We start from the raw sequence: 12,160 nt of genomic DNA on the forward strand, positions 1-12,160 counted from the left end.
AAGTATAACCATGCTTGATCCAAGTCTTTCAAGTTTATGAAGCTCAAGTGAACTATACTGACTTTATACTTTTTATTGCAGGTTTTGTTTTTGTTTTTTTCTTAAAGTGAGTGGTTAGTTGTTTGCGTTGTAAGCATGACTCTTAGTGAATCAGTACCAGGTCTCTCTTCTCAGGAGCTGATTATGCCAGAAAAATGCATCGCATTTTTCTGTGTTATGGACTGCTGCTCACTAGGGATTCTAAGCTTTTTATCATCAATTTAATTTCACTTAGAGCCATAAGCAATAGTGTGGTAGGGGTCCTGTCAATAAAAGACGAGATCTGCTGATTTGTGTCTCTGAAAGCTTACCTTTCAGTAAAATGCTGTCTTTTGAGGGGAAAAAAACCAACAGGTTCATGTGCTGCTGTATTTATTTATTTATATTTAGTTTTACTATGGAGTTCAAGCTAAACAAAACCTGTTGCAAATTAAAGACTTCCATAAAGTCAGAATGGGTTTCTCATTAAGTGCATATGATTGACATATTTTGATAAAATTTACAGGAATTTGAGGGAGGAGGACTTGATGTGTTGTGCTTCTAGGAGAGTATAGAACATCTGTGAACACTATGTCAGAGCATCCAAAATACTCTGAGATTATTATAAAATAGGGTGGCACATATAAAGAATTAAGTGCATCATATAATACTAATGCCTAAGGAACTAGATTAAATTAACTTTCAAGACTCCTGATATTTGCGTTTTTAAAGAAGTTAATAAATACGTAATTTGGAATAACAGTACAATGTATCATGTCATTAAGCAGCAGCATTGTCAAATTTAACATCTCTTCTAAGTGAAGATGCCTGGAATTGCTGCTTTTTTAAATTACTTTTGTTTTTTTTTTTAAATCTGTTTCCACGTGGATCATAAGTTATGGTAGATACTTGGAATTTGTTCTTGCTTTAGAAAAAGCTATCAAAATATACAGTCTTTAGTCCTTTTGTCTGCCTTTTCTATTGGAGGGGATCTTAAAAGTATAAAATGAAACACAATGCTTTAGTACGCAAGAGAATCCTGTAAGTTGTTGAAGGCATAAGAAAGAACATAACAAATTGTGATATATTTTTTTTGGTGAAACTGTGTATTCATGCAGTGTTTTTTCTCTGTTTTTGAAATAATAATCTTTGAATCTTGCTTATAAAGCAGTTAGACAATTCCTGTAGTTAAAATAATCCAAAGGCACTTAGTGTACAAGGCTCTAATTTCTTTATTGCAAGCTGTAGTTTTCAAGAATGCTAAATGCATTGCATGCCATAAGCCTTTTCGATTGCTCATTAGTGAATTGTAATTTCACACTTCATTTAAAATATTCTTAAACATTCTCTCACAGTAAAAGGTTTCACACAGTAATTAAGAGGCCCAGTTAACAAAGTCTGAGAAGTCTGATTCCCTCATGGGGAATGATCTTGCTGAATTGTAGCATTTCAATTAACATGTTGAAGTTTGCCAAATATAAATTCTATGTCACCGTGACCCAAAATATTATTGCATGGTGAAATATATAATAATTTTTCCTCTCAGGAAGGGCTAATAGAGATATCTTTTATATTTTTTACTCTCTCCTTGAACAGATTGATGATGAGCTTTTTAATCCAGATTATGTGGAAGTTGATCGAATCATGGATTTTTCACGTAGCACAGATGATAATGGAGAGGTAAACAAAACTTTTAGTGCATTTGTAGTCGGATAGACATTGTGTTTAGAACTTACTGTTTAGAAATGTGAATGTATTAAACACTTCAGAAGCTACCAGTGTATATGTGTGTAGAAAATAGGAACACATTTGAGAAAACATTGGTTAATACAGCAATTTCCCTAAAATAAAGGGGTTTCTGTAAGAATTCCAAACTTCTTATAAGTTACCTATATTTAAAAAAATACAAAACAAAACAAAACCAACAACAAAACCCCATTCTAATATGTACATTTGAGGTGGTACTTAATACTGCAGAAATACGACGTCCATGCAGGTAATACAGAATTTAAATGAAAAGCGTAAGAATCTTAGCTAAATGTCATAATATTTTAGACATTATTTAGCCTGTCTGTTGCAGAGGAGGTCATGAATTCACTGTTTCTTACTCTTTAATGATGTGTTCTGCAGAACAAGATCACTTTGTCTTCCAGGAGACTCCTTTTTGGTCCTGGGAGACTATAAAGCATCACTGGCAGAGTCAATGTTTCCATATTGCTCTGTCAGTGAATGGTGGTGTTTGGGGTACCTGCTAGGAAGTTTCTGATGACACTGACAAGAAAAAACAGTTGACTCTTTAAATATGTGGTAAAGCATGGAAATTGTAACAGTTGGAAAATGAATATTGTTTTACTTTTAAATTTTAGTTTAACCTTAGTAATTTCAAATGTAGTGTTGTGCTTGTTTTGGTGGTAAGCCTGCATTTCCCGCATTCTAATCTTACTTCGTTAGGTAGTCAAGGTGTCAGCCTGCTGTTTGCTTATCCTTTTGGCTGATTCAGACCTTTGGGCTTGGTAAAGTTTTTTGAATTGTATCTAGCAGATACAATCCTGCAGATGTCCTGGAAAAAAGATTACACTTTTATTCTTTTTAAATTGTGATGTAATCTTATTTTTGTCTTAACAAAGCCTGTAACGCATTATCTGGTGAAATGGTGTTCGCTTCCTTATGAAGACAGCACTTGGGAGCTCAAGCAAGACATCGACCATGCTAAGATTGAAGAATTTGAGAAACTGATGTCTAGGGAGCCAGAAATGGAGCGTGTGGTAAGAATTGGCTCTGTATAGAGGATTTTATTTGAAAATAGTAAAGTAATGTGGTCTTTCAGAAACCACTAATGGGATTTGCTGTATTTGAAACAGGAGCGACCTCCTGCCGATGACTGGAAGAAATCGGAGAGTTCCAGGGAGTATAAAAACAATAACAAACTCAGGGAATACCAGTTGGAGGGAGTAAACTGGCTTCTTTTCAATTGGTACAACACGTACGTAAAATATTGCTTACTGCTGAATCCTGCTTTGGAAATCTTTTATGGTTTATTTGAAACAATAACCTTTTAAAGTAATCTTCTAAAGGGAGGGTTTAGGATTATTTACATGTCTCATTGTTTACTGCAGGAGTCATATACAAACTAATTTTGAGTGGATAACATATTGTTACATAAAACTTGAATATTTCAGGAAGATTCTTGTGGCAAATGCTTTTGTATATACATGTGTACATGCACACCCCTGCTGCCCCTTCCTCCCCCGTGTGAACTTGAGAGGTATATGAAATGGCTATATCCATGCTTACTGCATGACAAATTATAACATTTATTTAAAATGCAAAAAGATTATGATGTGTTTTGAGTGTATACTTGCCATTGTAGAAAATTCTGTTTTACTCAGTTTAGCTCCTTACTGATTTTCAATGTTTTAAGTTGGGAATAAATCATTTGGACTGTTTTTATTGTTTTCAGACGAAACTGCATTTTAGCAGATGAAATGGGGTTGGGAAAGACTATCCAGTCCATTACGTTTCTCTATGAGATATATTTGAAAGGAATCCATGGTCCTTTCTTGGTTATTGCACCGTTGTCTACAATTCCCAACTGGGAAAGGGAGTTCCGCACCTGGACAGAGTTGAATGTGGTTGTGTATCATGGGAGTCAAGCAAGCCGGCGGACCATTCAGTTGTATGAAATGTATTTCAAAGACCCACAGGTAAGAACTCTTCATGGTTTTTTTTTCTCTTTTTTTATATATGCTCTACTGTTGTTAATTAATCGAAGCATCGATTAGGTTTTTAGTACTGATGTAGTAGGTTTTAACTAATAATGAAGGCATATGTATTAATAAAGAGAGTGCTTTTTAATAGTAGCCAAGAGATTAACTGGAAATAGAGGAGGACCAAGAGTTACTGAGATGGTGCAACTCTTGTTCAGGGTTTCACTGTTTCATGCAAGGTTTTCATTATTTTGTGTTCCTGAGGAGAGCTGGCAGAAAAGGTTCTTAATGGAGAAACTACTTTAATTGTAACTAAGCTTAAAAATCAATCTTTGCCTACCATTCCAGGAAAAGACTAGCTTGCAAAAATTAAACTTGTCGATGCTTCTTCATCAGATTTTATAAGTCATATATATTTTGAATCTGTGTTACTGCACTCATGTTGAATAGTGCTTATGAGAGAGGGAGAGCAGGTACAGAAAAGACTGGGGGTAGAAACAGAAAATTATTTGGAAAACTGAAGCTATAAAGAGCAACAGATCTCTACACTTAAATGCATGGCTTTGCTGAGAGTAAGTAAAAAGGATTGGGGAAAAATAATGTGCATGCATCGAGTGTTGTTGCAAAACAACATAACCCTCCTCACTTAAGAGAAAAAAAGAATGGAAGTTCAACCTGATTGAATGTATTGTGGAGTATTATTTCCAGCTGAGCTTAAGGAAGTGATAGTGGTGAATTCATATATTTAGATTTTCTGTAAAGCATTTGATTTTATGCCACAGGATATTTTGATTAATAAACTAGAATGATATAAAATCAATATGGCACACATTAAGTGGATTTAAAACTGGCTAACTGATATTTCTCGATGTAATTGTAAATGAGAAATGATTTGCATTTCCAGCGTAGTTCTTCAGGGATTGGTTTGTGTCCATGAGCCATATAACACTTTTATCAATGACCTGAAAGAAAACATAAAATCATTACTGAGGAAGTTTTCAAATGACACAAAGATGGGGAGAGTGGTAAATAATTAACACAGTTCATGGATACAGAGTAAGCTGTATTACTTAATAAATTGGATCCAAGCTAACAGTACTCAGAATAGCTAAATATAGGGCTATCTGTGGATAAGGAATAGAGATGATTCTTACAGTAGGAAGAGCTCGGTTCTGGGAAGGCTGTAAGACAAATGCAGATCCTTTTGTGTCGTGACACATGACCGGTTAAACATGAGTTCATACTGTGAGACTGTGGTTAAAAGGGCTAGTGTAGTGCAAGTGTGTAGGAGGAGAGAAATCTTTATTAAAGAGTAGAGAAGTTACAGCATTCTTCCCTTTGTCAGTAATGTAGTGGGTAGTCCAGTTCTGCCTAGTTCTCACTTCCTGTCCTCAAAAAGAGTGTTGAAAAAACAGAGTCCTTGGAGCAAAGCTATGAGGGTGGTTGCAAGATAGAAAATACGCTTTTAGAGGGAAAGAACTGAGTAAAAACTGTTTTGAAGGTCATGGCTGGAGCACAACTTGACATGCCATTAGGGCAAACAGAAATAGAATCACACACTTAAATATAGTAGAAAAACACATAGTAATTTGTAGTAGTTAGAAGTTACATCTGTAGAAGTTACAATTTATAGAAGTTACATCTGTTTGGCCATTTTCTTAGCAATTTATCAAAGAAACTTTCGTATCAGAATCATATATGCTGTTGTTAAAGAAGGTTGATTTGAATAACAGTTGCTACACTGAGGTCTAATGGTTTATATGCCATACGATAATACACAAATGAATGGGAATTGATTTGTACTTTTTCTGGTTTTAAAACTATTTCTTATCCAAGATAGATGTTTTGTATCAAATTTAAAAATTTGGGTTTATGCAAATACTGTCTCTGCTGAAGTCTTTCCTGTGTTAAAAATCACGTATGTTTGGGGTTTTGTTTGTTTGTTGTTTAAGCAGTGCTTGTTCTCAGTGTGTTCTTCCCCTTAGGATGCAGCAATTATGTAGCATGAAACCTGAAGGAGCATCATCAGAAAAATCCCCACTTACTGTGCAGGTTCTTAGTGTTATTTTGGCAATATCATTTCGTTGATCTAAAGACAACTGAAAGAATCTAAAGCAAGATGCTGCAGAAAGTTTTGTTCCCACTGTTGCTATATTCTTAACTTGTCTCTTGTAATGACCATGGGAGTCATTTGACCCCCTAGCAAGTAATGACAAAGCACTCATGGCACAGAAAAAGGAATCATTTTCTGCTAGCTTTGCTCCCTGAACTGGCTTAAGAGAAGAATCGGAAATTACCATGGTTGGGGATAAAGGAGAAATGGAGTGAACTCGTCCTTTTGCTGGCAGCTAGCTTAGATGTGTTATGAAATCACCTTCTGCGTTCCATTCTTTGTAAGACTCTGTCAGTTGTGAAACGCATGGTAGAAACTGAATTATGTGAAAAAAATCTCTTCATGTTCTGACTGAAAGAATCCCGATGTAGTGTTCAGTCTGGCATCCTCTAAAGTAGGGTGTACAATGGGGGATGATAAGGGAGAGAAAGAAGGCAGGCTTTGGCAGTATCATTTCCAGTCTCCTTTGCCAAACACATCAACGCAGACATCGGCATCTTTGGCTTTTTAGGTCTTAACATGAAAAGAGGCTTTTTGTTTCTCAAAAAGACAATTGAACATTGAGAAAGTATGAGTGGCTTTGAAGGGCAATAATAAAAGACAGCATGCATGAGAAGCACCTACCCCATCTGCAGTAGTGTGATTTTTCAGAGTCAACACTAGTAACCAGAGTCAAGGTGTTGTGAAAACCTAGAGAGTAGTCAATAACAAAATACATTTCTGCAGTGGTGTGACTTCAACACTAAGGACACCATGCTACCAGGGACATTCCCCTAAAATCCCATTCTGCCTCGTTGCTTGTGAGGGTCATGTAGAGAAGCCTGTTCTGGTCTTCTTGAGCAATATAACTGAAAGGTCCTTCTGGGGGCCTTCCCCAGTTGGAATATCAAATAAACCAGTTGCTTTTCTATAGTATTATACCTCTGAGAAAGAGTTTCGTTGTAGGAGCAGGAAAACTATATATGCCAAATGAAATTAATGACGGAGCCCTACAAAAGAGTTGACTTGTTTGTGAGGGAAATTTACTTAACAGTGTAATGAGGACTAAAAAGAGGAACCACCTGGTTCATGTGTAGAAACAGAATACCTTGTCCTTGGTTGATTTTAACTCAAAATAATGCTATTGATGTTCAGGACTTTTTCTGGCTTACCTGGTTCATTCCTTTTGGGCTCAGTGGGTGTTGGCTTAAGAGAGCATTTTTTTGCTTACATGGTTTTCTTCCTTGCTGAGAAGATACTGAGCTATGAACATGTCATCAGCATAGGTTTACCTCAGATATCTGCAAAGAACGCTTAGCATGTAGCAGTTTAAGGCAGTATTTCACCAATAGGGACTCCATCTTTCACCAAAGATGATGCTGAATTGCATTTTACAAAATGGCTGTGACTTAGTTATCCAGATGCCTTCTAGCTGGAATTGGTTAACATGCACATTTCTTGCATCTGTTCTCTTGTTCCTCCAAGTGGAGTCTGAGGTTGGTGGGAAAAGACCATAATAATCTTTCATGGTTCCCGCTGGTGGAATGTGCATCTTTTTAGAAGTCCAATTCTTACACACATCCAATTGACCTTCTCAGTTTGTATCTGCTAGGAGGTAATACCCCAAAACATAGCCCAACTTTTATATTCATATCTAATTGTTGTACTTTGTGGCTACCTCTATTGCTTGAGTTACTTCCAGAAGAACTTCCCAAACAGAACAGGAAACTGCTACCTATTGGGATGATTGATTTCCTCAAATGGAAGAACTTCTCTGAATAAACGGATATGAAATTCCTGTGGTTCCAACGTCAGAGAGAGAAGTTCATTTGGATGTTACACTGAAACAGGATAAATTGATTCCTAGTTGCCCAAGAATGCACCTGTGACAATGCTATAGGTCACTTTCCTGATAGTTTCTACATTTAAATTTCTCAAGTGTGACACTAATAGGATTACTTAGGATTCTTTCCTGTACTTTCCCAAGTGTTGGAGGCCTAAAACTGTTGAAGAACAACATCATTTACCTTCTAAAGCTCTTGGAACTTTCTGCTTGATTTACTCCTGTGTTCTTCAGTACAGCATTTGACTGTCTTTCAAATAACATGAGCTCTTGTGGCAAGACCACTATGCATATTTTAATGTAAGATTTAGACAACTCTATATAAGCAAGGGTCCCTCTTACTATTTTTGCTTCACCTGGATGTGCTGCTTTATGTAGTGGTCATTTTTGAAGAGCACTGCTTGCTGTATAGTTGTGAGGTTGCTCATAGAAGTGTTCTCCACTACTTGGAAAGAATCTCCTGAGTTGCATTCTCATATTTTCATAGTTTTGTCTGGCTCATGAAAAGGTTACAGTATTTCAATTTGCTGTCTTTGTAAGTTGCCTGCTTGGTGTATCTTCATCTGCTGTTTGTTAAGTAACAACTCTTTTTCTTCCTAAGATGATAAATGTTTCTGGACTATGCTGTGAAAAAGCACTGTTGAGCAGGTCATTACTTCCTCTGAAATACCCTTGATGTGCATAGGCAGATTTAATGCTGAGTTCAGGGTATCAGGTTTCCAATAGTTTTATTGAGTCAGTAGCCAGTTCTGATCCCCACAGTTTGGAGAGGATTATATGCAGGTCACTTATAAAAGGATTGAGACTTGCACATGTTTGAAGGAAGAAATGGTCACCTTACTGTAAAATACCTGTTTCTTTCAAAGTGTATTCATAATACAACCCATGACAGTCCTGCTTTGAAAATTAGAATGGCCTTGAACTTGTGTGATGCCCATCCTTAGACAGTGTTCCTGCACAGGCCCAGTGCCACTGGAGATACCAAGTTAGATTTTTCTTTGAACAATATCGGGAAGAAATATAGCATCATGTCAGAAAGATGTTCATTTCATGATATTGAGTAAAGTTTATTCAGGGCATTTTTTTGAAACAGAATCTTAGTATCAGCCCTGAAAACAAGACCCTCAACTAGCCACATAAATAGTGAATATGGTGCCAGACATCAAGTAAATCGTCCTGTTGAACTTTCCTTAACATTACAAACTATCAAGGAAATGTATGCAGGGATATACATTCTCCATTTTAGAGTTCAGAGATTTGCTTCTTTTCAAAGCTGTTTACTATAATTGTAGGTGTTTTGGATACTCAATGTCCACCAGGAAAAAATTACTGTTTATTGAGAGCAAAATATTCTAATAGTCATAAAAATGAAGCCTGAATGTACTTCTGGCTTATTTGGATTGTCTGGGAGGGCCGTCACATATCTTTGATTTAAAAGAAAAAAGAAAATTCTCTTGACAAAGTCTGAAAACCTTATTTGAATATTGCAGCACTACATTAATGCTTCAAGGCATTAGTATAATCCATATGAATTACATCTGAAATACTTGTATAACATCTTTGTAATGAATATGCAGTGATTCTGTGGGCCTTTTTACAGGATTAAAAACATAGCTAGCATGAAGCCAGTAGTAAACTTAGACATTTATATTCTCTCATTGAGTCAGCATTAATGACTTCATTTACTTAAAATATCTTGCCCATTGTACTGTTCTGTATTTTTAAAGAATGGATTTTGAAGATGAAACAAATGTACTTCTTTTCTTTACCATGGAGTTTAACTTTTGCTGTTCTTTTTAGGGTCGTGTGATAAAGGGGTCCTACAAGTTCCATGCCATTATCACAACATTTGAAATGATCTTGACTGACTGCCCGGAGCTGCGTAACATTCCATGGCGTTGCGTGGTCATCGATGAGGCCCACAGGCTGAAAAACAGGAATTGTAAGCTTTTGGAAGGACTCAAGATGATGGACCTGGTCAGTGCATACATCTCTTACATTTGTGTCTTCTCTGTTTTTATTACTCCTGATTTATGGTTTCATCAAAAAGTAAAATAAAAGGTTTTCTTCTCAAGTAAAACCATCAAGTGCTAAGAAGAATGAGGGAATGCAGCTGAGAAAGTCTTTAAAATAGCTGGAAGCATATGCATATCTTCAGTTTTGGAGTACTGATGTATCATAAGTCTCTTCACTGGTTTAGACCTAGAATTATGTGGACTCTGTTAAGAGAAGATAAATTTGTTCTTTCCTTTCTCTCTTTTCATTTGATGTACTCCATAGTCACTTCTTCACATAGATGTTTATTTAAAGGTTTAATGTGGTCAGGTGGTCAGATACGGATGCAAGAGTTAAACTGTTCTGCATTAATATCAGCTCTAATGTTAATTTGTTGTGTGGCCATAAGGATGTTCTTTCAGGCTGACTAAGGAAGGGAAAAGTGAGTTGGTTTCTGATGTTTGCATAGATATGTATTATGTTATGTGCACAAAATATGTGTATTAAGCACACAGAAAAAATAAGATAACGTTTTTTAAAGGTATTTACCATTTAAAAGGCAAAATAATTATTGTGTGTGTTCAGAAGATTCTCTAAAAATGTGAGAGAAATGCAGTCATGCTAACACCTGAAACTCAAAACCTGTTATTTCTGATAAGAATAAAGCAGCATAAACATCAGCTTACACAAGCAGTGGTGACCTATAGGTCACTTTTAGTTTCTTTTCCCCTGTTTGTTAAACAGTACTTTTCTTGAAGGAGTCTTGGGGCTTAAGGAATGAAAGTTTATAAATATGCTTTATACAATTTACTTATTATAGTTGCTATTAGAGGAAAGCTGAGCTTATAGATGTGGTTACAGATGGAGATATGGAACTTCTCACTTCAGTTCTTGTTCTACTACTAAATTAATATTTGATGTTGGGCTAGTTGCTTAACCTCTCTAGGCTTCTCCTCTAAAGCAATATGCAACTTTTCCTCTTGTGTCTGCCAGTATCATGCTCTGTTGTGTGTAGATGAAAAGTAGGACTCTGCTTCAGGTTTCCTATGTTGGAAACTTACACCTGCCCTGGAGAGATTAATGCACTGAGATCTATTGGAGGTGTAGTAAATTGATGGATTTATACTGGAAGTGATGGGAAGTTTAGCTGTTACTATGCCATTTAAAGTTCATTATATATGTGAAAGGTCTGGGATGTTGTGGATCAGTAAAATCTCTTCTTGTATCTAGAGGACTTTTGAAGGTGCTTAAGTAGTGAAGTTATTTTTCTGGGCTATCGCTGAAGGAAGGCCAGAATACTAGTAAGAAATGTCTTGAAAAGAGCTATGTGTAAGTAGTTGGAGGAACGGACAGGAAGCAAAGATGAGAGATACAGGGGGGGAAAAAGAGATGATTTTATGTATTTCTCCATTGAAAATTAATTTAGATGGATTCGTAGGCAATTATTTCTTAACCTTTCAGGAACATAAAGTGCTGCTTACTGGAACCCCTTTGCAAAATACAGTAGAAGAGCTGTTTAGCTTGCTTCACTTCTTGGAACCTGGTCGCTTCCCATCAGAAACAACATTCATGCAAGAATTTGGTGATCTGAAAACTGAAGAACAGGTAAACTTCTCCTGCACACTTACTTTTCTATTTAGATGTTGTGAATTTATCTATTTTATTGTTTTTACAAGTAATGCCTATTTACTTTTTGGAAGACCATAGTAGTTTTATCCCTGGTTTTTTATTTGTTTTCATTTTCTGAAGTTTTTTCCTTTTGATCAAAAGTCATTTTGCCTTATCACTAGTTTTTTTATCTTTTGTCCATTGGTCATGCAGAAATAGGGAAAGTTTCCTCTTGTTAAAATGCGGTGGTTAAACGTGAGGGTGGGGTGTCTTGTAACAGTTGCTGGATGAAAATACTTCTAGAATTGCTTGTTCACTCTTAAGAGAATTAACTTGTCAGTTGACATTCTTCCTTAAGCATCAGTATCAGAATGAGGAGACTGTCCTCTGTAATTTCTGCAGGAGTTAACATCTGAGACTTTTATCAGTGACTTCTGTGCAAACAGGAACATGTTTGAAACCTAGTTTAGCAAGATGCAACCAAATGGAGGGAGAGTCTTTTGACTGACTCAAACAGATTTCTCAAGCTGTGCAATAAAACAAATGCATAAATCAATGCAAACTGAAAGACCCTCAATGCAGCATGGTTTAGATCTAAAATGTAAAAGCTTCTGATGATCATACATAAAACTTAAATTTCTTCTTGTATGTATGAAAAAGTTTTAAAAAGTCAATAGGTAACAGTCAAATTGCCTTAATATTAGGAATAAACTGAAGCATGGCATCTTAATTTAGGAATCTTAATTTGGCCCTTTCCACCCTATGATAATCTAACATCATGATTGCATGCATTTTTGTATGTGACTTACGTTGGTTTTGTCTGAAAATTCAATTTCTGGTATTTCTAACTTTTCACTGCTTGAATTTATTAACTTTCTTTGAGAGCAACTCTTCCAT

The 12,160-nt window shown here is 36.0% G+C and overlaps 1 protein-coding gene across 6 annotated transcripts in view; it reads left to right on the top strand.

Annotated features, from left to right (window-relative positions):
- CHD7 (chromodomain helicase DNA binding protein 7) overlaps positions 1 to 12,160 on the top strand; it is a 134,468-nt gene that overhangs the window by 93,419 nt on the left and 28,889 nt on the right. For all 6 annotated transcript variants that reach the window (XM_075023342.1, XM_075023341.1, XM_075023346.1 and 3 more), the window contains 6 exons: positions 1,615 to 1,698; positions 2,646 to 2,783; positions 2,880 to 3,001; positions 3,479 to 3,722; positions 9,461 to 9,637; positions 11,117 to 11,260. In XM_075023342.1, coding sequence (XP_074879443.1) covers positions 1,615 to 1,698; positions 2,646 to 2,783; positions 2,880 to 3,001; positions 3,479 to 3,722; positions 9,461 to 9,637; positions 11,117 to 11,260 — 909 coding nt within the window. The remainder of the gene's footprint in view (positions 1 to 1,614; positions 1,699 to 2,645; positions 2,784 to 2,879; positions 3,002 to 3,478; positions 3,723 to 9,460; positions 9,638 to 11,116; positions 11,261 to 12,160) is intronic.

Source organism: Buteo buteo, chromosome 3 (assembly GCF_964188355.1).
Source record: "Buteo buteo chromosome 3, bButBut1.hap1.1, whole genome shotgun sequence".
NCBI lineage: Eukaryota > Metazoa > Chordata > Aves > Accipitriformes > Accipitridae > Buteo > Buteo buteo.